Source organism: Lipotes vexillifer, unplaced genomic scaffold (genome assembly GCF_000442215.2).
Source record: "Lipotes vexillifer unplaced genomic scaffold, Lipotes_vexillifer_v1.1 scaffold1639, whole genome shotgun sequence".
Lineage (NCBI taxonomy): Eukaryota > Metazoa > Chordata > Mammalia > Artiodactyla > Lipotidae > Lipotes > Lipotes vexillifer.
The window spans coordinates 1,153,601-1,179,896 of record NW_006782296.1 but is presented as its reverse complement, the minus strand read 5'-3'; the positions used below and the strand labels follow the sequence as shown (position 1 = coordinate 1,179,896).

The window sequence follows — 26,296 nt, the reverse complement described above, 5'->3', positions numbered from 1 at the left end:
GAGCAGCCCACGCCTTGGTTTGGGGACCCACAACTCCGCCTCGCAGGTTCCTGTGTCCGCGGCCGGCATTCTTCCGAGCTGGTCCACAGGCAAAGGGCTGTCCTCCGAGGCAGAAACGCGACCGCGGCGCCTGCGGGGTCCTTCCGAACAGCGGGCGCAGGCGGTGCGGCGGCGTTGGACGGAAGCGCGGTCTCTGGCGGCCTACTCGGAGTTTTTGGCTGAGCAGCGGGAGGTGAGTTGGCGCGGGTCCACGGCATGGGAAGGTTGCTCTTGTGGGATGGGAAATTAAATAATGGCAGATGTGGAGGAGACGTTATATGCTATCTTCTCCTTTCACTTTACAGATGGGTTAATTGAGGCGGGAAAGGGAATGAAGGCCCTACCACACCGCCCCCACACGCACACACAGATTTCGGGGTTACCTCCTGTCGTCCATCTTTAAAACCCTTTCCCGGGGCAGGGGTCGTTCTTGCACTGTCCATGCACCTGTCTCACTCCCTCTTCCAGCTGTGCCGCCTTCATCCTTTCTCTACCAAGCTCTCTCCGTCCTTACTCTGTATTCCTTGGAGAGCCTGCGTTGTAGCGGGAAGCTGCGGTGAAGTTTGGTACCGAAATTAACTAATTTGTGCAACTGTGGGCAAGTCAGCTATCTTCTGTGTGCCTTGTTGGAGTCACTCATTTAGTCATTGAGCAAATACTGATTGAGGTTCTATTTTGTGCCAGGCACCGTTCTAAGTGAAAAAAAAAACAGTCCTTGCTTCAACTGTAGTTGGAGAGATGACAGTAAATACACGAATAGATACGTGTCAGTTAATGATAAATGTTAATAAAAATAATAAAACAATGAAAGTGGGGGTTGGAGAATGTGTGTATAGGTGGAGCTTTTTTTTTTTTTTTTGTCTTTGAACCACACTTGTTATCTCTTCTCTCGTTACATAGCCTGCCCGAGGGATACCTGGCTATTTTTTTTTTTTTTTTTTTTGCGGTGCGCGGGCCTCTCTCACTGTTGTGGCCTCTCCCATTGCAGAGCACAGGCCCCGGATGCGCAGGCCCAGCGGCCATGGCTCACGGGCCCAGCCACTCCGCGGCATGTGGGATCCTCCCGGACCGGGGCACGAACCCGCGTCCCCCGCATCGGCAGGCAGACTCTCAACCACTGCGCCACCAGGGAAGCCCAAGGTGGAGCTTTTTTTTAGAGTGACAAGGGAAGGCTTCTCAGAGAAGGTAACATTTTATATAGTAGAGACCTGGGTGAGATGAAGGAACAAGGTATACATGCCCAAGGGGAGAGCATTTTGGAAGAGAATAGTAAGTGCAGTGGTCCTGAAGCAGAAATGAGGTGGGTTGTTCCATGGACAGCCTTCTGTAAAAATTTCTGCAGTCATTTCATGGGTGTCTTGGGAGAATGAAATGTGCACAGATGTGGTAGCTCTTTGGAAGTAAAAAGAATCTCTATGCATATGAAAGTTTCCATAATAATTTACATTTAATTATTAGTGCGTGGAGCTCTTAATTCTCTATTTTATCCACAGTCAGCACTCAACAGGGGCATTGAGGGAGGTGGCGGGATTAGCCTCATGAAAGTATCAGTATTTCAAAATTAAACATTCTGTTCAGTTAACATTTATCCAGTTTCTACTTAGGTGAAGCGCTGTCTTGGTCATTGGCAGGTGGGCACAAGGAATGCAGGGTTCCTGTATTCAAGAATGGCCAAAAAATAATGCTAGCTAACATTTATTGAGCCTGGAACTGTAATAAATTGTTTACACAGCCTATTTTGCTTAATTCTCATAACCCTTTATGCAATGGGGATTAATCACTTTACTTTCCAATTAAAGAAACAAGCTTGGAGAGGTGAAATAACCTGAAATGACATAGTTATTAAGTGACAAAGTTGGGATTCAAATCTAGGTCTTCCAATTTCCAGAGCCCTGACCATTAACCCACACTCTGGTCTGTTGCCTATTACTGTAAGTTGTAGAGGTGTTGGTAAGGGTAATTAGTACAGTTAACTACCATTCGTGACAGAATTAAATGCTGATAAAGACACGAAAGGCTACAGCAGTATAGGAGAGTGAGAAATTGAGGCTATAGGAAGGCCTGAAGGAGGTGGTATTTGACCTGTTACTTTGAGTAGAATTTCTAGAATTGAAGTGGAGACAACCCACAAAATACTTATTAATTACAAAGAGAAAGCATGTAACTTTACAATGGAAAGGCCTGTTAGGTACCACCGTAATCAGTGGTGAAATTAACATCACCACTGATGGGACAAATTAAAATCATATGCCACTTGTTAGAAGATGCACTGAAAAGAGCACAGCATCACTTCTGTGATATTCTTGCCAAAAAATGCATAACCTGAATCTAATCATGAGGAAACATTGGCAAACTTAAATTAAGGGACATTCTACAAACTCACTAGCCTATAATCTGCAAAAGTGTCAAGTCATAGAAGTCAAAGGAAAGACCAACGAACTGTTCCAGATTGAAAGAGACTAAAGACATGACAGCTAAATGCAAACATGGAATCCTGGATTGGCTTCTTTGCTGTGCAGGAGATTATTGGAACAGTCTGTGAAACTTGAATGGGGGCCTGTGGGTTAGGTGGTAGTAATATGTCAGTGTTTTCTGATTTTGATGGTTTTATTGTGGTTATGTAGGAGAATGTCCTCGTTTGTAGGAATCACATGCACTAAAAGCAGGGTTTGGCAAACTTTGTCAAGGGCTAGATAGTAAATATTTTAGACTTTGTGGGCCATATGGTCTCAGTGGCAGCTACTCTGCTCCGCTGTTACAGTGTGAAAGCAGCCACAGACAATATAAAAGAATGAGCATAGCTGTGTTCCAATAATGCTGTTTTTATAGACGCTGAAATTTGAATTTCATATAATTAATTTTCATGTGTCATGAAATATTATTCTTTTGATTTTTTTCAACTATTTAAAAATAATAAAAAACATCGTACCTTCAGGGCTGTTTGAAAACAGTTGGCAGGCCAGATTTGGCCACAGGCTATAGTTTACCAACTGCTGCACTAAAGTATGAGGAGGTGATGAGACATTGTGTCAGCAACTTATCTGCAAGTAATTTAGGAGAAAGAAAGTTATGTGTACTATTTTTGCAACTTTCTGGTATTTAATTATTTTAAAATTTGTTTAGCATTAGAAAAAAGAAGTGGGTGAAGTATATGAAAACAGAAACAGGAGTGGAACAGACGGAGGGGAAGATACAGGGCTTTGGAGGAGCAGTCAGTGGGTTGATGTAACTGGAGAGGAGACTGTGTGAGGGATATGGTCAACCACAGGCTAGGGCGGAGGCCTTCATTACCTTGCCAGCATCTAACTCTTCTCCTTGAATTTTAGCATCATGGATACTGACTTGTATGATGAGTTTGGGAATTATATAGGACCAGAGCTTGATTCTGATGAAGATGATGATGAATTGGGCAGAGAGACCAAAGATCTTGATGAGGTAAAACAAATATATACTTTTTTCATCTCTCTTTTTTAAGAAAGCAATAAAGTAGTAACCATAAATTTGTTTTCTGTGTCTGTGAGTCTGTTTCTGTTTTGTATATAGATTCATTTGTGTTGTGTTTTAGATTCCACATATAAGTTATATCATATAATATTTGTCTTTGTCTGGCTTCACTTAGTATGATATTCTCTAGGTCCATCAACATTGCTGCAAATGGCAATATTTCATTCTTTTTTATGGCTGAGTAATATTCCACTGTATACACGTACCACATCTTCTTAAATCAGTCATCTGTTGATGGGCACTTGGGTTGTTTCCATGTCTTGGCTGTTGTAAATAGTGCTGCTATGAACCTGGGGGTGCATGTGTCTTTTTGAACTAGTGTTCTTGATTTTTCCGTCATCCCTTCTCATTTATTCAAGATGTTCACCCCAGCAATTCTCCCCTTTCTCCCATGTCATTAGTTTTCCCTCTCTACTAGATCATCCCCATCAGCATACAGATATGCTGTTGTTTCATCATAAAATCCTTTCACGACCCTATAGACCCCTGTCGTTACCTCCCATTTCCCTGTTTCCCGATGCGGCACATCACAGAAGAGTTGTTACTTGCTGTCTCCAAATCCTCTCCTCCCATTTTCTCTGAATCCAAGTTTTGTTGTTTTGCCTCTCCCATTCCACACAGACTGCTCTTGTCAGGGTCATCAGTGACCTCTGCCCCAGACCCATTGCTCATCCTGCTTGACCTGTCTGCAGCATCTGGCCCAGCTGATCCCTCCCTCCTTAAAATACTCTCTTCTCTTGGCTTCCAGGGAATCCCCTGGTTTTCCTTCTCTTCTCTGGCCGGTCCTTCTCAGTCTTTGCCGCTGGTTCCTCCTCATCTCCCTGACCTCTTAACTGTCAATGGGCCCCAAGGCTCCATTCTTAATACCTGTTCTCTATCTACACTCACTCCCCTGGTCATCTTATCTAGTATATCAAATCCCTTCTATTCCCTGAGGACTCTCAGATTTATATCTCCAACCTGGACCTTTCTCTTGAACCTCAGGTTTGTATGTCTAGCTTTCTGCTTGGCATCTCTACCTGATGTCTAATATGGCATCTCAAACTTAGCATATCTAAGGCCTAAACCCAGAGCTTCCCCATCCCCTGTCCCCTGCTTCTGCCTCCAACCTCCTCTTACAGTCTTCCTCATCTAGTAAAGACAGGGCCATTCCCCGGTTGCTCAGGTCAGAAACCTCGTCTCTTTTTTCACTCCTACTCTGAATTCACTAGAATACATTTTTTAGTGTATTTTTAAAATATATGCAGAATCCAACCACTCCTTCCATCTTCACAGCCACTCCTCTGGGCATAAGCCACAATCACTGCCATCTCTCTCCTGTATCACTGCAGTAGCCTTCCAACTAATCTCTCTCCTTTTAGTATATCTCAGTATGGGAACCAGAGTGAGTCTTTTAAAACAAAAGCCTGATCATATTACTCCTCTGCTCAGAACTGCTAGAACAGGACTTCTTAGCCTTGGTACCATTGAGGTTTGGGGCCAGATAATTCTTTGTTGCAGGGGCTGTCCTGCACTTTATACGATATTTAACAGCATCCCTGGCTTCTACTCACTAGGTCCCACACACACATAGCCAGCTGTGACAACCAGAAACGTCTTCAGACATTGCCAAATGTTGCCTGGGAGACAGAATTGTCTTTGGCTGAGAAGCACTGTCACAGAGTAAAGTTAGATTACTTAGAATGATCCAGAAGATCCTACATGATCACCTCCTATGAGATCTCAGCTTATACTGTTCTCCCCATTATTTACTGAACTGGCTTCCTTGCTAATCCTCAAAGTTGCCAGCGTACCCTTGACTCAGAGCCTTTGCATTTGCTGTTTCAGCCAGCTAGAATGCTCTTCCCCACTTACTTGTAGAACTTACTCTCTCTTCCCTCAGATTTTTGCTCAAATGTCATCACCTCTCTTTTTTGCATTGTTATATTACCAATACCTAGAACAGTGCCTGGCACACAGTAAGTGCTCAGTAGATATTTGTTGAGCGAATTAATTAACCAGGGTGTTTTGGAACATAAAGGGTTATGTAGTAGCCGCTTTTAATCATTTGAAATACTTTTTAGGAGAAGGGGGCATAGCTTTGTTCAGTGTTGCTTGTGACTGTGGGTTTTAATTTATAAGGAGGTGAGTTTGATGTCATTTACGAAGACTCACTTTCCAACAGGGAACTGGGCTGTCTTGTGAGTGAGTACTGTTGTTATTGGAAGTATTCAACAGGGACAGGAATACGTAGAGAGAGTTTATTCATTTAACATGGTCTGCTGTGTGCCATGCACCGTGCTGTGTTCCGAGGACACAGAGATGAATAGTTCTCAAAGAACTCCCGTCCTATGGGATTCCTAATATGTGAGGCATAGGGCAATATCCAGAAATGTGCCTCCAAGCTTGATCCATTTGTGACCAATGGCCTGCATTTAAGAAAGGGTCCATTTGAATCAGGAGAGCCGTCCATACCCATGGCTTACAGTCTTCTCTTTGTGAAGGATCATGCAAGAGTGGAACCTGCCCCACTGACGGTAGCACAGAACTCAAAATAAGAAGCTGTCAGGCATGTGAAGTCATTGCTCTTAACTCGTGTAGTGTATGAGCCATTAGCAGGAAAAGTGTATGCCTCTTCCACCCTCCTTCCGTCTCTTGCTTTTAGGTCGATGATGATGACGACGACGACGAGCTGGGAGATCATGATGAAGACCACCCTGGGATGGAGGTGGTGCTGCATGAGGACAAGAAGTACTACCCCACAGCCGAGGAGGTGTACGGTCCTGAAGTGGAGACCATAGTTCAAGAGGAGGACACCCAGCCGCTCACAGGCGAGTCTGGAGGCACTGGGCTGTGAGAGGTGAAATCGAAACTAGAAAGCTTCACTTCATAGCCATCGGCAGTCTTGAAAGTTCAGTGAATGAACTGACTAGTTTTTCTTTCAGGTGGTATTTCTGGATTGAGATTCAATTAACCCTGTTTTGATATTCAGCAAAACAGCTTGTTACCAAGCAAATAAGTTTACTTCTTTCTTTATCTAATATTTGTTTGGGTTCTTGAAGACTGTTTTTAAGTTCTCCCTCTGGTCTGATATGTTTTTCCATGCAAATAATACCAGTTTCTTTAACTAGTCCTCACAGTGCTTGCTTCCCACTTGCTTAATAATGTCCTTGATCTTCTGGGAAGTAGTTGCAGTTTATAAATGCAAGGAGAGGTTTTGAGCTGGCGTCGACCTCGTCTGATCTGCAGTCCCTCTCCCTTCCTCCCACAAAATGAAGTCCAGACACCTCAGTCCACAATTCAAGATCTCTCAGTGTCTCATGCCAAACAGCGTTCCCAGAACTTTCTCAACCTGAGTGGTCCTCGAGAACAAAAATTGATGTCATATATCATCCATTCTGAAAGCTCAGTCTAATGGAATAGGGCTCTGTATTTTTATGCTTTATGCCTGCCTGCACATCACTACTTTTTTTTTCCTCCTAGAACCCATTATTAAACCGGTGAAAACCAAGAAATTCACTCTGATGGAGCAGACATTACCTGTCACGGTATATGAAATGGAGTAAGTTATAAGGTCTTGCAGCCTCTCTGCACGAATATTGTAGGTTCAGTTTTTTCATGGAGGTAGGAGGTGGTTTGTGGTTGAAGTAACCAGTGAATTTTTGGGGGGGTGTTGGTGAGAGCAGTGGCATTCGTTTGTGCCTGAGTCGTTTTGCCGACTTCTCTCTATGACCAGGTTCAGCTCTGCTGCCAGATCTAGTCTGACAGGTTTCAACTTTATTTATGTATTTATTTATTTTGGTGGGTAAAAGGGCATATCCCTGAGCTCTTTATTATTTATTTAATTTTTAAAAATTGAGGTATAGTTGATTTGCAATGTTGTGTTAGTTTCCACTGTACAGCACAGTGATTCAGATTCTTTTCCCTTATATGTTATTACAAAATATTGAGTATAGTTCCCTGTGCTATACAGTAGGTCCTTGTTGGTTACCTGTTTTATATATAGTAATGTGTATATTTTAATCCCCAACTCCTAATTTATCCCTCCCCTCCCCTTTCCTCTTTGGTAACCGTCAGTTTGTTTTCTCTGTCTGTGGGCCTATTTCTGTTTTGTAAATAAGCTCATTTGTGTCTTTTTTTTCTTTTAGATTCCACATATAAGTGATATCGTATGATATTTGTCTTTCTCTGTCTGGCTTACTTCACTTAGGATAATAATCTCTAGGTCCATCCATGGTGCTGCGCCAGTGAGTTATTGTGAAAGCAAAAATCTCTTCCTACAATTTGCCAAAATTTTCCTTCAGCTTATATCGTTGCTGAGATATTTAGGCTCAATCTTAACTTTCTTCTTGGCTCTCATCCAGATCTCAGCCATTTTTCTCTTCTTCCAAACCTTTAGTTTGGTATTAGAAGCCAGCCTTTGAGACAGAACTGGGTATTATAATTGTCATTGTTGGGGCCACCAGAGCCTGTTTTGACACGGTATGGTTGCCAAGTGTTTTGGGAACATAACAACTCTTTATTTTGAAAAGGAGGCACAGGTAGGTAGATATGTGTAGAATAATTTAGATTCCTCAAACTGCAAACTGTTTTTGAAAATATTTTCACTGATGAAATGCATTTATAAGGCTCTCATATATTGAGGAGCTTGTGGCCCGTTATTAGATAATGAAACTTTTTTTTAAAAAACATGTTGACATCTTGTATGTCCGAAGGAGTAAGGTCCCTTCTGAAATGGTCAGCTCACCTGCCATCATTCACACTTTTTTTTTCTTTTTAATATTTATTTATTTGGTTGCAGTGGGTCTTAGTTGCAGTTCACGGGCTCCTTAGTTGCGGCAGGTGGGCTCCTTAGTTGTGGCATGTGAATCTCATGTGGGATCTAGTTCTCTGAGCAGGGATCGAACCTGGGCCCCTTGCATTGGGAGTGCGGAGTCTTAACCACTGTGCTGCCAGGAAGTCCCCCATTCACACTTTTTTTTTTTTTTTTTTTTGGCCCTTGCTAACCACTAGTAGATGGTCAACAAATAGTGCCTAATTTTTTTTTCAGATTTTATTTTATTTCATTTTATTTTTTTGATTCCCAAAGCAAAGACATTGATAAAGCAAATACAATCGGCCGTATGCGGACCTCTCACTGTTGTGGCCTCTCCCGTTGCGGAGCCCAGGCTCCGGACGCGCAGGCTCAGCGGCCATGGCTCACGGGCCTAGCCGCTCTGTGGCATGTGGGATCTTCCCGGACCAGGGCATGAACCCGTGTCCCCTGTCTCGGCAGGTGGACTCTCAACCACTGCGCCACCAGGGAAGCCCCGTTCACACATTTTTGAAACAACCTTTCAGTTTTTTTCAGAACTTGCGTCACATTCTTTTGTGTTCTCAGTGGTGATTTTTTTAAAAAATCTCCAGTCTTTGAAAGCAGGCTTGATTTTTCAGAGCCAAAAGTCATCTGAAGGCTATTTACCATAAGTATGCAGATGATAAGCAAGAAAGTTAGGGTTGGTTTTGATCAGGATGGAACTCCTCTGCTCATCATTAATGAGATGAGGTTTTCTTGAAAGCCTTGTTAACCAGCTGTGACGGCAGTTTCAGAAGCAAAGCTCCCAAAGTGATTTGAAGTCCCTTTGGCATCAGTGGTATAAATGTATAACATCTAGCCTGAATGTTTTGAACTGAACAGTACTCATGTATGTGTGTGCTGGTATTTGGTTTTTTCTTCTTGCTTGCTTTTCAAATTTCATTATTTTACTGTTGAAATCTCCATGACATTTCACAGGTCGTGTCTCCTCATGAATAAGTCCGTTCCGTTCCCAAAGACAGAACTGTGTAGAGGTAGAAACTCACTTCTACCTCTGAGCATTCTCCAGTTGGTCTGAAAGTTGTTCCTGGCCGAAAATACCTAAAACACCTTTGTACCACTCCCCCATTTGAAAACTTTTGGCAAAGTCCCTTTTGCTCTTTTCCTTTCTCTTTTCAGTTTCTTGGCAGATCTGATGGATAACTCGGAGCTGATCAGAAATGTGACCCTTTGTGGTCATCTCCACCACGGCAAGGTGAGAGAGCTTTCGGCTACTTGGAACAGGGTTGCTCTTCATTTCTGCTCATTTTTTCAGCCCTCAGAGTCACACGTTGGGGTCTGAGGCCATAAGGCTGGACCTCCTCACTCTGGGGGGCCTCCATGCCTGTTGTGAAACTGAGCTGTGAAATTCTAGCTTTTTCTGAGCAGCAGATGGAAAGCTAAGCCACTTGCATGCCTGAGCCTTGTGTCTACATCTGGACAGAAGAGGGGAAATTGAGCCTTACTCTGATTTTATAAGTTTTCATTTCCTGGGGGATGCTTGTCTAAGAAAGATTTCATATTTCATTTGAAAATAATCCTGTGGCTTCATTGTTAATTCTTTGCTGTCCCATAATCCTCCCTGCTCTCTTCTTCCTCTCTTTATCCCTGAATTATGTGGTGTAGTGGGAACTGGGAGAAGGGTAGAGTAGATTTTTCTCTGTGGTTGGCAGAACTTAACTTTCTCTTCCCTTTCAGACATGTTCGGCTTTCTCTTCCCTTTCAGACATGTTTTGTAGATTGTTTAATAGAGCAGACACACCCGGAAATCAGAAAGCGCTACGACCAAGATGTGAGTAGAAATTCTGTTGAAGGTTTAGGATGAACCATTCAGAATATACAGGGATGGGTGTCTCTCTCCTTCCCCTTTCTTCCACCTTCCCACTCTCACTGTAAATAATGATGCATATAATGTGCTGCTTTATAATTGTAATTTCTATTAATAGACCTTAAAATAATTTCAACTTTCTCAGAAACATAAAAATACTAGTGTGCAGTAGTTTTGAATGATCTGTTCTGTGCTTGGGATCCCTCCTCTGTTCTGATATATCCTGACTTCGATAGCGTATTCTTTCCTGTCATAGTATTAATAGCCTCTCTATAAATATAATACAATTGGACCTTGTTTTCATGATAAATTTAAGCGCCTGTGAATGAGGCCAAGTGGGGCTGCAAGTCTCAGTGCAATAAATGTTCAATCTTGGCCAGATTGACTGTTTTGACGTTCAGGGTCCCATGAAGGCCAGATGTGTCTCCCTGTACCACCGTGAAAAATTCAGTTCGTTTGATATAATTTAGCTCTTCAGTCGTACCTGGTGTTTAGCGACTTCCCCCACTCCCCAAAAAACCACACACCCAGGAGCATTTTCCATCTGGGAGGGTGCCGGTCTCATTGTCTGAAATTTCTGTAGGGGTACCCTGTTTCCTTCCATCTCTTCTCCTCCTGAGGCAGAGACCCTTGAGCTGGGAGACCCTTGAGCCGGGAGGTGGTAAGGGAAAGTGATTGATGGTTTGTGTGGGAGAGGAGTCTGAATTCAGGAGGTAATTACAGTTCTTTTTTTTTTTTTTTTTTTAAGCTGTGCTACACTGACATCCTCTTCACAGAGCAAGAGGTAAGTGTGCCTTTGGAAGTCTGATTGTTGTCCACAGCAGGCCCAGCAGTAGTAGTTTTGTAGGGAATGTGGAAGAGCTATACGGTAACATTTTGGTCCATAGCACACACCTCCCCACCCTCACTCCCACCCCTCATCTCTTTATCTCCCTGCTTCTCTCGGTCATCCTATGATCTATAACTTGAAAGAGAGCTGGGTAGGCAAACTGTAGGGTAAAAGGGGGGACCCTCCTATCCTTGGCTGGATTTAATTTAGCCTAGTAGGGCAAATGCTAAGAGGTGATGTGTACATTTATGCTGTAAGTTCTGCAGAAGCTAAACATGATTTTTAAAACGACATCGTCCTTAAAATCTGTAACATGACTCCATCCATATGTTGATCTTTCTGGGAGTAGCTTCTCCTGGAGAATGGGTTCGTCTGTCTTTGTGCTTCTCTTTCTGTATAAAGGAGTGAGCATACATTTCTGTCTTTCCCATTCCTACTGGTTGGTCTTCCTTTCCATCTGGATCTTTGTCCCTGCCCTCTCATCCCTTGTTTCCCCCTCTTCTTTATTTCTGTCTCTCTTAAATGACCACATGGAAAGCACAAGAGTGTAAGTACTGTGATTAACCAAAGGAACTTTGAATGGTGCTGGCATATGTTAAGCACTCAACAGATACTAACTATTGTTTTTTTATTTATATGTTTGTTTGACTGGAGTTGTTTTAATACTTATTTTCTCTTACAGCTTTTATAATATATTTTTAAGAAAACCTAAAATGCTGCAGATTGTTTCTTTTTACTTGTACTGTGCTAAATTATTTTTGTTTACAGTGTATGAGGAGGATAAGATTTTAGGACTCTGGATTCTCTATTAAGGTTTAATACTGCTTTGCTAGCTTGTTCATTTTTTAATTTTTACTTTTTTGTATTTGAACCAACTCACCACCACCCCCCCGCCTCCCCAGTGCTTTTTAACATCAAGATAGTTCATCTTTAAGGTCATTCTGGTTAGAGACCTAGGTAAAAATCATACCCATTACAAGGAGAGACATCAGTGTAATTTACTAGCAACTGGAAAGATCCAAGAGCAGAATGAATCCCTGCTGCATATAGGAAGAAGCCTTGACCACTCTCGCCCTCTTTCTCTCTGTGACTTTCAGAGGGGTGTTGGCATCAAGAGTACCCCTGTGACAGTGGTCTTGCCAGATACCAAAGGAAAATCCTACCTCTTCAATATCATGGACACTCCAGGTAGGACATTCCTTGACTGTTTACCATCAGAACCCTGTCCTGTTTGTTTCTTTTGCTTCCAGAACAGAGCAGAGCATTATGTCTTTGTTTTTACATTCCCTTGCCTTCATTGAGATAATTTTCTTTTCTAACTGTCTCCTTTGCTTCTAACTAGTTAATCGGCCAGCAGGGTGCTCCGGGCCTTCTATTTTGTTCCTCTCCTGACTCTGCTGTAGAAGATTTAAATTTGGGGGAATCTTACTCATTTCAGCCTGTGTCAGCCCATGCTAGACACTGGGGCAACAGAGCTGAGTTAGACACGGTCCCAGCCTCCGGCAGTCTCAGTCTTTTGAAGGAGACTGTGGGAGCACACACCGATGGCTGGGGGGCATGCAGGTTACCATAGAAGCAGCATACCTCACCCTGTGGCTGACTTTCTCTTTGGGAAGGACCAGCTCAGGGTTCCCTTTTTTTAAATAGGAAAATTTGGGTTTTGTCAGATTGGCCTTCTTTGCCCCATCAGATGCCCGATGCCCTCGTACCTCTCAGCCCCTGATCCCTACCTGCACCCACCAGCACCGCCTTGCCAGGACCCGGCTCCCATGCTCCAGGCCCTCCTTTGCCCTCTTTCCTGCTTCCAAATTGTCTTCTGTCCCGCAGAACTCTGTTCACTGCTGATTAGACTGGTTTAGTCTGCGAGTGGAATGTGTTGTGCCCTCCTTGGTAAAATGCTTTCTTTATGTTTGGGGGCCTCCTGTATAAAAGCGTAATCCAAGGATGTGACTCTAACGTAGAACTTGGCACACCGCAGGGAGCTGTGGGGAGAAGAGAAGGTGGTATTTGTGGGTTCACATGCTTTGCAGTGCCCCACAGACCACGTACAAGTTAATCGTGCCTCGTCCTGCCACCACACAAGTGACGACTTACTTTGTATTTGCTTTTCAGGACACGTGAATTTTTCTGACGAGGTCACAGCTGGCTTGCGCATCTCAGATGGAGTGGTCCTTTTCATCGATGCTGCTGAGGGCGTAAGTCTGCGTCATTTCTGTCAGGACCCCTCTTCCCTGTCATGTTTGCCGCACACAATGCCCAGAGCTCTGAGTGAGCTGGGAATTAGAGAACGTGAGAGTCCGTGGGATTAAGGCTCACCTTTGCTCTAAAATTAGGGCAACAAATGAAAGTCAAAATTAGTTCTCAGTGAGTCCCTCACTCCCTGCCCAGTGAAGCTCAAAATGATAGGACCCGTTGTCATTCGGAAACACAAAAATGACAACGGTAAATAAAAGGGAGGGAGGAGAGTTTTAAATGTTAATGAATTTGTCTAAGGTAAAGAGAGATTGGAGGTAAAAGGCCCAAAGGTTAGGTAATTTTGGCTAACCTCATTCATGTTGTCATCGGTGAGATAGCCAGCAGAGGGAGCCAGGGTTACCTTTTTAAAAACTGACTTCATCTTGGAGTAATTTCAAACTTACTGAAAAGTTGCAGTAGTACAGAGAACACCCTCATTTGTAATTCTGTGTCTGTACATGTACATATGCACTCACACGTATGTGTTTTCCCCTTGAACCATTTGAAAATAAAATATTTCAGAATGTATTTCCTAAGAACAAGGACATTCACTTACATAATCATAATACACTTACCAGAATCTGGGAATTCAACGTTGATACAATATTGTTGTACAGATCTTTTTCTGTAGACCTTAGTTAGTCTCACTAATTGTCCCAGTAATGTCCTTTATAGAATTTTTTTTCCTAATCCAGGATGATGCATAACATTTAGTTTTCATGTCTCTTTTAATTGGAATTCTTTTACCTTTCTTGGTCCTTTATGACATTGGCATTTTTGAAGTGTATAGGCCATTTATTTTGTAGACTGTCTCTCAATCAGGGTTTGTCTAATGTTTCCTCATGATGAGGTTCAGGTTATTTGGGGCAGGAATACTATATCAGCACAGTTGTGTTCTTATTAGTCCATCACATCAGAAGGCCCATGATGTAACCTTATCCCATTATTGGTGATGTTAACTTTGATCACTTGGTTAAGGTGGGTGTGCCAGGCTTCTCCAATGTAAAGTTACTGTTTTCCCCCTTTGTAATAACTGATTTGTGGGGCGATACCTTGAGTCTATGTATACATGTTATTCCTTATCAAACTTTACCAGTTTTATCATCCATTGGTCTTTCCTAGCTTATTGATATAACAGTTGCAAATGGTGATTTTCTAACTCGTACTATTTCTTCTATATTTATTGGTTGGAATTCTGTTGTAAGGAAGAGATTTCCCTTCTCCATTTGCTTATTTATTATCCGTATGGATACACGGATTTTTATTTTACTCAGTAGGTTATAATCCACTAGGATCTTTATATCTTTTGATAGTCTAGTTATCCCAGATTTGGCTAGTGAGAACTCCTTCAGGCTGGCTCCTTTATCCTTTTGACATGCCCTGTCTTTTTTTAGGCACAGAAAGATGTCCTAGGGCTTCCCTGGTGGCACAGTGGTTGAGAGTCCGCCTGCCGATGCAGGGGACACGGGTTCGTGCCCCAGTCTGGGAGGATCCCACATGCCGCGGGGCGGCTGGGCCCGTGAGCCATGGCCACTGGGCCTGCACGTCCAGAGCCTGTGCTCCGCGATGGGAGAGGCCACAACAGTGAGAGGCCCGTGTACTGCCAAAAAAAAAAAAAAAGATGTCCTAGACTCATCTTGTACTTTCCCTGCCCCAATCCTGGAATCAGCCATTTCTCCATAGAGCTTCGGCTCCTTATAGTAAGGACAGATACTTAGAAACAAAGATCAGAGTATGCTCATTGCTACTGGGACACATTGCTTCTAGGACTTTCCACTGAACACAGATAGTATACACCCATACGTATCTGTAACTGTTTCTACACATACATATTAAAAACTATTAACACAGTAGAAGACAAGAAAAAAATCCATTTATCCTAATACCCACAATTCTATTTCAGCACCACAGCTTCTTCCCAAGCCTTCCTTGGTTCCTTCTCTGGCACTGAGAAACCTGGCTCCCAACATCATCAGTGTATTTATTCATTTCTCAATCCTGCAAGGTCACCTCTTAAAATTCCTGAATCTGCCTTTGGGCAAGATACCCTCTGCTTCCCCCCAACAATCTATTTCCTCCTTTCCACATTCTTCATATTTTTAAGTAGCACCTTTTTTGGCTCTGCTCTGGACTGTTCGGCCCTCTTTGCTCTCATCACCACCTTCTGAGCCTTGTGTCTCTCAGGTGATGCTGAACACAGAGCGGCTGATCAAGCACGCCGTGCAGGAGAGGCTGGCAGTCACCGTGTGCATCAACAAGATTGACCGGCTGATCCTAGAGCTGAAGCTGCCCCCCACTGATGCTTATTACAAGCTGCGTCACATTGTAGATGAGGTCAACGGATTAATAAGGTAGAGGAACCCTTGGAGTGGACCTCCTGTCCTCGGCACTCTGGTTTTTATAAATCTTAACCTTGAACACCTCTGGGGGCAACTCTTGATTCCTTGGCATGCATTGACGAGCTTGTTGGACACAGCTAGAGGTGCATTCTGTGGCTCTGCAGGGATTGACTCTGCCGCCTTGGCCTCGTTAACTCTGCTCCTTAACCAGATATGCAGCTCGCCACACATCCTCAATTTAGTACTGCAGTCAGTACCCTGAGCTCCAGAATCAGTCTCGTCTCCACCGAACCAACCACGTAAAGTTGGGCAGAGTCCTTAAGCTCATAGAGCCTCAGTTTCTGCTTCTGTAAGAAGGGAATAGTAATATTTGCCCAATGAGATGTTACAAGAAATTAAAGACAGCCAGTGTAACACACTTAGCACAGTGTTCAGCAGACAGTAGCTGACTGGTGAGTAATGTTAGCTGCTATTATCTTACTAGTACAGACTCAGTAAGAGAAGGAATTGTTGGCTTTTATTTCTTGTTGAAGCTGCTTTTCAACAAGATGGATTTGGGGTTTATGAGTGATGGTTGGGAGACCTTAGAATACAGTACCAAGGTGGCTTTGAAGAATAGCTTAAATATAGGTTTTTTGGGGCCACACCGCACAGCTTGTGGGATCTTAGTTCCCCCACCAGGGATCCAATCCGGGCCCCTAGCAGTGGAAGTGTGGAGTCCTAACCACTGAACCGCCAGGGAACTCCCTAAATATATTCTTAAAGACAGTTTTATCTGTAGGCTGAAGGATGTACTGGATGACTTTTTGAGGCCCGTTGAAGGACCTGGGAGGAGGCTGTCCTCCTGAGAGAATTCCTCTCCAGCTGAGGATCAGGGACAGTACTCGCGTGGCCGGGGACAGGTTCACCTTCAGACACCCCACCCCCGCCACCCCCCCAGTTTGTAATGCTGGTTCTCAACAGGGGTATCTTTTCCCTGTCACTGGAAGGGCTGAGAATGACTGGAGCCCGTATAATGGCCAGAGTCCAAAAGATGAAATGATAAACCTCTCTAAAGTGGGGACGGCTTGGAAAGGGCTAAATCCTGATCTACCAGAATAGGAAGTCAAGAAGTCACATCTCAACCACCAAACAAGAAATAGCAACATGGGGCTTCCCTGGTGGCGCAGTGCTTAAGAATCCACCTGCCAATGCAGGGGACACGGCTTCAAGCCCTGGTCCGGGAAGATCCCACATGCCGCGGAGCAACTAAGCCCGTGCACCACAACTACTGAGCCTGCGCTCTAGAGCCTGCAAGCCACAACTACTAAGCCCACGTGCCACAATTATTGAAGCCCGCCACCTAGATAGAGCATGTGTTCCGCAACGAAGAACAGCCCCCACTTGCCGCAACTACAGAAAGCCCACGCACAGCAACGAAGACCCAATGCAGCCAAAAAAAAAAAAAGAAAAGAAATAAAAAGAAATAGTAACATGAACATATTATTTAGAAATATAGAGGTGAATGCTCTAGAAGCACCTTTAAAAGAGTTGAAAGCAGTTGCCTCTAGGGACCGTAACTTGGGAGTATGGTAGGGGAGTACTCTTTATAAGCCAGTACTTTTATTTCTAAATTAAGAAATTCCAGGGACTTCCCTGGTGGTCCAGTGGCTGAGACTCTGCGCTTGCAACACAGGGGGCCCGGGTTCGATCCCTGGTCAGGGAACTAGGTAGATCCCACATGCCGCAACTAAGAGTCCGCATGCCGCAGCTAACAAGATTCTGCACGCTGCATTTAAGACCTGATGCAGCCAAATAAATAAATATTTTTTAAAAAGAAAAGAAATTCCGTAAAGCAGGGTGTCAGAAAGGCTAGGGTTGTGGATTTGATCCCTGTGTACAGCTGGTTTTGTTATAAATGCTAGTGAACTTGGGGTGCTGTGGCTTCTGCATGGCTTTTAAGACTGAACGTTTTAACGTGAATTTGTAAAGCAAAGCCAAACAAGGCAATAAAGAGTAGGGCAGTGAGAGCAGGGGGCAAAGTTGCTTTTTCTTCATTCATTCATTCATTCATTTACTTACACTAGTGTTTCTGTTTGTGAAATTGAGATTTCTCTAAAATGTTGGATTTCTCTAATCTTATCACACTAGATTAGTTTCCTGTGTTCCAAGGTCTTTGTCTCTGTCCTCCAAGTTTCCCCTTGTCCGGCGCAGTTAACTTCTTAAAGATCACGCAGAATGTTTCCAGCTCTGGGAAATCACTTTTTTACTGGGGGTTAGGGTACAGCTCCATCATGTCACTTTCTTGGATCAGGCTATTAGCAAAGCTGAGTGTATTACACAAGCCCCTTCTGAGGGTGAGGGCTGGAAAGAAGCTGTGATATTGAGTCCCTGCGCCCTTCACCCTTGGCATCGCGCTGGCATTGCTGCTCAGCCTGGCTCTGCACTCACGGCTGTCTCTGTTTCAGCATGTATTCCACTGACGAGAACCTAATCCTTTCCCCGCTCCTGGGCAACGTCTGCTTCTCCAGCTCCCAGTACAGCATCTGCTTCACACTGGGCTCCTTTGCCAAGATCTACGCTGACACCTTTGGTAAGCTCTGGCTGGCAGTCTGTCTCTCCAGCTTCCCCAGAGTCATGTGTGCCTTTCCTGCTGAATGGTTTAGAAATGGGCTTCATGCCAGAGTTCCCTGTCAGAGGGAGGTATTTTATCAAGAGTTGTCGTCACATCTGGGGCTCTTTTTGGCACCTAGGCTCTTTCCTCAGGCTAACTGCTTTCCAAACAATAAATAGAAGGATAAAGGTGCCTGGGAAGAAATGGGTGAAGAGGGAGCTCAAGTTAGGAATAAGAATCTCTCCTAGAGTGAAACAGATTTTGTCAAGAAGGAATTATCCATGGCCCCAAAGCCATTCAGGCCTCTTTCTCAGAGATGGAATTTCTCTGACCGATCGTGCTTCTAGATGTCTTTCCAACTGTATCCAGGCAGAAGTTTTGTAGACCCACTTGAGAACTCCAAGTTGGATTTGCAGCCCACTGGGATGTCCAGTGGAATGATTTTATAGGCCCCTGGAGCCACAACACCAGAACCCTGGGACCAGCTCCCCAACTCTCAAGAGGTTCCCGTGCGCTCCACCTCTGTGCCTCCCCAGTTCCCTCAGATCTAGTAGGAACCACGTCCTGGGTGTCATTGTGCAGCCTGTGTGTCTGTACTTCCTCACAGAGGTCTTTGTCACCCCCATTTCTGGAGCTGAGGAGACAGGCTCAGTGAGAGGCCTCACAGCTGGTCGGCACTGGCGCTGGGGCACCAGTGTTCTCTCCAGTCACTGGTCCTGCCTACTCTAAAACGTGGAAACGTTTGCTCTGGTGAACATAATGGACCAATTGAAACTTGGTCTTTTTTTAAATACGTATATGTTTACTGCATCCTTATTTAGAAAAGTGGAAAATACAGTAAACTGTGAAGGAAACAAAATTCACCCATAACCTCATTACCATAACCACTGCAAACATTCTGAGATAATTCCTTCTTTTCTCAGTTCAGTGTTTTACATAAAAGAGATCATATTTTATATATATACATATAGTATAATAGCATAAAGTAAATATTCACTTAGCATTAGATCACAATAATTTGCCTATTAAAATTTATTGATAAAAATGATTTTATGGGGCTTCCCTGGTGGCGCAGTGGTTGAGAGTCCGCCTGCTGATGCAGGGGACACGGGTTCGTGCCCCGGTCCGGGAAGATCCCACGTGCCGCGGAGCGGCTGGGCCCGTGAGCCATGGCCGCTGAGCCTGTGCGTCCAGAGCCTGTGCTCGGCAACGGGAGAGGCCACAACAGTGAGAGGCCCGCGTACCGCAAAAATGATTTTATGTAACTGCCTATTGGTCTGCTGTATAGATGTACTACTATAACTTATTCGCTTTCTCATCATTAGACATATATTTTGGTTGTTTCCAAATGGCTCTTTTTTAAAAAATGTATAGATGGACAGACAGTAAATGAAATTCACCTGAACAAGGTTCCAGGTTATGTTTCTGAATGTTCTTTGTATCAACATATGAAGCAAAATCCAAGATTGTTTCTATAATTACAATGTATTGACGGTTCAGTTTCTGACTGAAAATGGCTCTGAGCCTCAGGAGGGATTATTACTCACCCTTCGAACCCACTGTTAGTTTCCGAAGAAGCCAGCTGTGAGCCCCAGCATCATTATGAAAAGCCACGTATGGACTTCTGGAAAGTCAGCACTGGAAGGAATCAGAGATCACTGAGTCCTTCCCCATCGTTTTACATGTGGGAAAACTGTGCCCAGGGACACAGAACTTATCGATGGGGTTGGGACTAGAATCCACTTTGGTGCTTTTTTTATCACATCATCCTGCCAGAATTGATACCGTGTCTTCTTACTAGGAACACAAGGCATGATGAAACAATCTCTGACTCCTGGGAACTTCATCCAGTGGGTAGACAGAATTCCACAGTGATGAATGACAGTGTAAGGTGGTGTAGGCTTAGTGCCTGGTGGCTGCCGTAGGCAGGTAGAGCTCCAAAGGCCCAGGGGAGGCTGCGTGAAGGAGATGGGGCTTTGACGGTGGAGAGTGGGGAGCCAGGATGTCCAGACTCACTGGGCTGGGAGGGGAGGCCTGGAGGCAGGTGGTGTTGGCCCATGGGCGGCTGTTCAGGCATAGTGGACTGTTCCATCAATGAGAAGAGTTCAAGTAAAACTACTGGGAGGCTGGGTTGGGACCACATTGGGGAGGGTTGGAATGCGAGGTTAAGGAATTTAGACTTAATCCTGTAGGCAGTTAGGAACTAGTAAAGATTGGGGTGGGGTGATATGTGCAAAGCTGATGGAAGATAGGCCAGAGAGAGGAAAGGATAAGGGAAGGGACACTTATTTAGACATTTTTGCCAATATGCAGATACAGGATTGTGATTATTGGCTGGATGTTATCTTTGAGGTTGAAAGGGGGCAGGGGGATTGGAGAGGTGTTCTCTCATTCTTTGAGTAAGCATGTATTAAACGTCTGTTACGCACTAGGCCTGGTTCTTGTGAGTGCTCGGGCAGCTCACTCCAATGATTATAATACAGTGTACATTAAGTGCAGTAATAGAGGTGTGGAAAAGAAACAGCGGTTCGCAGAGGAGAGAGGGTTAAAGTAACTAATAACGTGGGAAAGAAGGGGAAACGCGGTAATTAGCCAAGTGGGCAACAAAGATTTTGAGCTTGGTTGTAGTGCTGGTGATGGCCTCACTGAAAGGGAGTGAAAAGTCTGAGAGAACGTGGCTTTAGGGAAAAGGTGATGAATTTCCTCTATGCCTTCTCGAGAAGGAGATTGCAGTCTGACATCTGGGTTAGAAACATCCATGAGACACCTGGTGATATCAGGGATCTAACTGAATGTTAGAGGAGCTCTGGACTCAGAAGATCTTGAATTTTAAAAGCCACAATTGCTTGCTTCAGTCTGATGAGGATCAGCAGTTGCAGTCAAACTAAAAGTATCAGTTGGTAAAAGATGACACAATGGTCAGCTTTGGTGTTTTCTCTCCAGAGGGCTGGGTGTGTGCCTTCTAGAGGTTGAGGGCTAGTCGGAGCCTCAGTGTAGTGCTGCAGCTGGGAGGTTGCCCACACTGGCAGCAGAATAGAGCTTCTGTGGGTCAGGAAGGAATGAAGGAACTACTAAGATCCACTGCAGGAAGGGGCGGTAATAGGTGCACACAGAGGATAGCATGTAGGCAGTTGAGCCTGTTGCATTAAAGGAAAGGATATAAACTGTACCCTTGTCCATAGCTCAGTTATAGGCTTGCTGGAGGTGGAGCTACCTGAGTGCTCATTTTGGCTCCAGCATCGCCTTGTTGACTTTGGACCAGTCGTGTCCCTTGTGCCTCAGTGTCCTTGTCTGCCTGCCTGGGTAGAAGCAAATGTCTGGACCTTGGAGAGGAAGGTGCAAGAATTCCTCAGCTAGAAACCACTTGTGGCACATGAAACAATATTAAACAGTACTTTGCTAGGTAGACTGTAATTGTATGACTTCTCTTATAGGTGACATTAACTACCAGGAATTTGCTAAAAGACTCTGGGGTGACATCTACTTCAACCCCAAGACGTAAGTAGAGTGCAGGAAGTGACTCTCTAGAGGCGTGATCCATTTTCCCAGTAAGTGCAGACAGACAGAGAAAGAGTTCCTAAGATTAAAACCTACTTTTTTATTAGACGTGAACTACCATCTTTTCTCCTCTAAGTGAGCTGGCTTCATGAGCTCTAACATGGTGAGAGGCCATTTCCCTTGAAGTCTCCACAGCTCAGCCCAGGCATTCATGAGTGTCATAACCTGTGCCCTCTCAGGAGTCTCTGTTTGGAGATTGTATGATCACACACATTCCTTCCCCTCAAGGCTTGGCCTTGCCCAGATTCAGAAGTTAGGAAATACACCCTTGGGGTTGGTGACACTGCCTTCTCCCTCCTGCGTCTCCCATAACTCTTGATCTCTTCAGGCGAAAGTTCACCAAAAAGGCCCCAACCAGCAGCTCCCAGAGGAGCTTCGTGGAGTTTATCTTGGAGCCCCTCTATAAGATCCTCGCTCAGGTGAGTGTGTCAGGCCCCCTGGCTCAGGTCTGCCCTTCTAAGCGCAAGGGGGAAGAGCTGGTGAGCTTGGTCTTCCCCCTGCCCCTGAACCTGATCAGTTTTGTATTAACACAGTATGAGGAAGGTTGGTCACCAGTCTTCTGGATCTAGAACACTACAGTCCTCTAAGTGCTGTTGAGATCAGAGTAAAGGGGGAAGATAGAAAAGAAAAGGCACAGCCTGGAGAAATGTACAAAGATTTTGACTATTCGAAAGAATGTGACACTTGAGAAATAATAGTTTCAGTTATGGGGGTTTAACTTAGATATAATTGTTTCACATGAACGTCCTCTAGTTTTTACTTTTATACACATATAAAAATATATTTTTTAAAAATATATATATGTTATAGCGTTATTTATACCAGCAGGAAAAGGGGAAAAAACTGGAAATACGTGTTCATCGGTGAGAATCTGATTGAATGAATTACGGTACACCCCATAAAATGAAGTCTTTTGTAGCCATTAAATGAATGGCTATATGAGCTTGATTCTAATGACTATTCTGGGCACGTATGTATGTGATTTTTGTCAGATTGAAAAGGGTACATCAGACAGTGGTAATGATGTAGTTAAACATGTGGGATGCTCCAAGCAACTATACGCCAATGAAAATGAATAAACAAACAAACAAACATGTGGGATGCTCCAAAGAAAAGAATATAACATTGCATTTGTATGAATTTGTGCGACCTAAAAGGGTAATAATGTATGTATGAATTTTCATACATACATACATACCTTTCTCCAAAGGCAGTTATACTTTATGAATGTTATGTGTTTATGCAAGTGTTTAATAAGCACTGTGCACAGTGAACACACACACATACACAAAATGTGTGTGGCCATTCCACTGACAAAATAGTAAAACATAGCAACAAGACAAAGTACCACGATTAAAATTTGTTAGTGTGGAAAATACTTCGTATCTTGTGTGAGACCAGAATGAATTAAAGAAGAAATTTATAGAGTCTGTCTCCGTAGAGTCCTTGAGTCTGCTGAGGATGGTTTAGCTTGGCCCCATCCTGACAGCCGATGGACTGCTAGGGGACCTTTTTTGGTTCCTTCCGGTGCAGTGATCCTCTAAACCTGAGAAGTCTCTAAATAGGGAAGGAAGGGTAAGGGATTTCTTGAGTGAGATGAGATGCTGCTTTTTGGACATCAGGGGGCAGCACTGACAGTAGTCCGTTTGAGAGGGCCAGGTTTATTGGCTGGTGTGGGCATTTAACTGAGCTTGCTACACCCACTGTTGGTTTGAAGTGTAAGTACCAAAGATTTCCCTGAAACCAAATTGATATCCTTGCCAAGAGCTCTCCCTGTAGAAGAGAACCCAGTGCAGTGACCCTTCCTCCTGCCCTTTGGCCCCCCTTGTCCTCTGTACCACCACACTGGGGCTATCATTCGAACTAACATGGTGTCTGTTTCTGTCACAGGTCGTGGGTGATGTGGACACCAGCCTCCCGAGGACCCTGGATGAGCTTGGCATCCACCTGACCAAGGAGGAGCTGAAGCTGAACATCCGCCCCCTGCTCAGGCTGGTCTGCAAAAAATTCTTCGGCGAGTTCACAGGTAAGAAGCTCGTCGTCATCACCATTTCCTCCACATGTATCATGGGGACCTTTTCCTTACCCCACAGTGGTGTTTGGAGATCTGAGGCTCTTTTAAGTAAACTGCAGGTCAGGATAGAGGGCACCTGGGTTTTTTCCTAGCTGCTTTGCTTAGAGGATGGTACCAAGAATTCTATCTTGGGAAAACAAAAGCAATTAAATTTCCCTACCAGGAGGAACATGCAAGTAAAGGGGATGGGGAAGCAGATTCTGAGGTTCTGGTATTTTTGCTAGAGGGCGGTCAGGAAGGTGGACTCGTGGGTGTGGTAAAATAGTGGGAAAAGCCCCAGGCTGGGACTTGGGAGATGGGTTATAGACTCCAATCTCTCTTTCCCCCAGGCTTCTCTTTCTCGTATTTTAGTCACGCAGAAGGCAGGTGCTGTAGTAAAACAAGCCCCAGACTGGTTGGGAAAAGACCTGAGTCTTAATCCTCCTCTGGCCCTGTCCCATGGGGTGATCCCGGGCCAGCCACTCAATCCTTTTGTCACTCTAATTTCTCATCTGTAAAATAAGGGAGGTGGAAAAGGTGATGGCTAAGGGCCCTCTCAGCAACCTCTTGATTCCGAGTCTGGTAGGAATTAGGTATCTGAATCCCTAAAGCGCATAATTTTAGTGGTTCATTCTGGGCTGGTCATCAATCTGACATAGGAGATCCCAGCTAAAAGCAGACATGCTAGGCACCCCAAGGTGCCAATGGAGGTTCTCTCTTGTATGGCTTATTGGCTGAAGTTTTTGTCAGCTGAGTTCCAAGGAACCACTTAGACCTGCTTCTTGCTCTTCCCTGGCATCAGTGTGATTCCAAATCTCTTAGCAGCATTTGCCCAGGAAACAGGGTATCACTTCTGCCAAGAATCATAGGACCATAGCTTTTAGAGCTGAAAAGCAGTCCCCTCACTGTTAGTTTTCTGACCATCATGAGTGGATCAGAGCTCCCCACTCCCTTCCCCCATGAGAGTGTATAGTAATGGCTTTCTCTTCTCCTTCCACAGGCTTTGTGGACATGTGTGTGCAGCATATTCCCTCTCCAAAGGTGGGCGCCAAGCCCAAGATCGAGCACACCTACACCGGAGGTGTGGATTCCGACCTCGGGGAGGCCATGAGTGACTGTGACCCTGATGTAAGGGAACGTGGCCCCCCGGTTCTCTGATTTCCGTCCCCTACTGTATGGGGAATACTGTTTTCCAGTCACAGGAGTAATGCCTTCTTTTCCATCCTTACGTGGCCCTCCCAATGGGCGTAGTCAGAATGACCTGAATTCAAAGCCCGATGTTACCACTAATGCTGGTGTGATCTTGAGATCATTGTTGAGGCTTTCTGAGTCTAAGGGTCTTGGTCTATAAAGTGATGATGATAATTTGTATGTGGTAGTTATGAGAAGTAAGTAAGATTAAGCAGGTGTCACGGTTGTGTTTAGCGTGGTGCCTGACAGGTAGTAAAAATTCAACGAATGATAACTGATCTTGTCAGTCCTGGCTTTTAATTTTTGATTGATTGATTGTCGCACAGCACGCGGGATCTTAGTTCCCTGACCAGGGATCGAACCCGTGCCCCGTGAAGTGGAAGTGCGGAGTCTTAACCACTGGACCGCCAGGAAAGTCCCAGTCCTGGCTTTTAAAAAAATCTTTCCCAGTCATTCCTTAGGCAATCTAGTTTCTTGGTATAAACGTTACAGTCAGTCGAGAATTGTGAGTTACTTCTTTGGAGGAAATTTGGGGCAAGTTAGTCTTAAAATCTTGCAAGTTAAAAGTGCCATTCTACCACCCTAAACCTGCTTCTCTTTCCCAGTGCCCTCATCCCCCCCAAGAAAAAGGAAGATTTTTTTTTGCTATGCCTGTGACATCTATTAACTAAGCACGGGGTGGGCCCTGGTTGGAACTTTCCCAGGAGATTGCCACATCTTCTTCTCGGTCTGGGCTGTCTTCTCGTGGAGCTCACGTCATTGCTAACAAGGAAGGTGGAGACAGTGGTGCTTACCCAGAGAGTCTGTGTGGTTGAGGCTACACTCTGTCCCCACCTCCAGGGTCCCCTGATGTGCCATACTACCAAGATGTACAGCACAGATGATGGAGTTCAGTTTCATGCCTTTGGCCGAGTGCTAAGTGGCACCATCCATGCTGGGCAGCCTGTGAAGGTACTGGGAGAGAACTACACCCTGGAGGATGAGGAAGACTCCCAGATATGCACCGTGGGCCGCCTTTGGATCTCCGTGGCCAGGTACTGCCAACCAGGGCCCCTAGGGGCATGCCTGGGCCTCTGCACGGGAACTGCCCCAGAGAGCTGAAAGGGGTGGTCCTCCTTGGAAACACAGTAGCTGCCTGGCCCTATCTTACCCCGCTATGATGGGGGTAAGATGGACACTCAGCAGACCTGTTGACTTCTGGTTCTTACTATCCAAGGTTGCTAGGGTCACAAGGCAGCTACTGTTGAGATAATGCCAAGAGCCCTACCTTTGCCTTTTGGATGGTTTGTATAAACTCTTGTAGCAGGATTTCCA

General features: G+C 44.6%; 1 protein-coding gene across 1 annotated transcript in view; it reads left to right on the top strand.

Annotated features, from left to right (window-relative positions):
- Window positions 1-26,296, top strand: part of EFTUD2 (elongation factor Tu GTP binding domain containing 2) — a 33,382-nt gene continuing 7,086 nt past the window's right edge. The window contains exons 1-16 of the mRNA XM_007455129.1: window positions 1-232; window positions 3,366-3,474; window positions 6,188-6,353; window positions 7,006-7,084; window positions 9,497-9,572; window positions 10,083-10,148; window positions 10,933-10,968; window positions 12,111-12,201; window positions 13,126-13,208; window positions 15,433-15,599; window positions 18,035-18,159; window positions 21,615-21,678; window positions 22,067-22,157; window positions 23,629-23,764; window positions 24,792-24,919; window positions 25,823-26,016. Of these exons, the coding sequence (XP_007455191.1) occupies window positions 3,370-3,474; window positions 6,188-6,353; window positions 7,006-7,084; window positions 9,497-9,572; window positions 10,083-10,148; window positions 10,933-10,968; window positions 12,111-12,201; window positions 13,126-13,208; window positions 15,433-15,599; window positions 18,035-18,159; window positions 21,615-21,678; window positions 22,067-22,157; window positions 23,629-23,764; window positions 24,792-24,919; window positions 25,823-26,016 (1,607 nt within the window). The 5' untranslated portion in view covers window positions 1-232; window positions 3,366-3,369. The remainder of the gene's footprint in view (window positions 233-3,365; window positions 3,475-6,187; window positions 6,354-7,005; window positions 7,085-9,496; window positions 9,573-10,082; window positions 10,149-10,932; window positions 10,969-12,110; window positions 12,202-13,125; window positions 13,209-15,432; window positions 15,600-18,034; window positions 18,160-21,614; window positions 21,679-22,066; window positions 22,158-23,628; window positions 23,765-24,791; window positions 24,920-25,822; window positions 26,017-26,296) is intronic.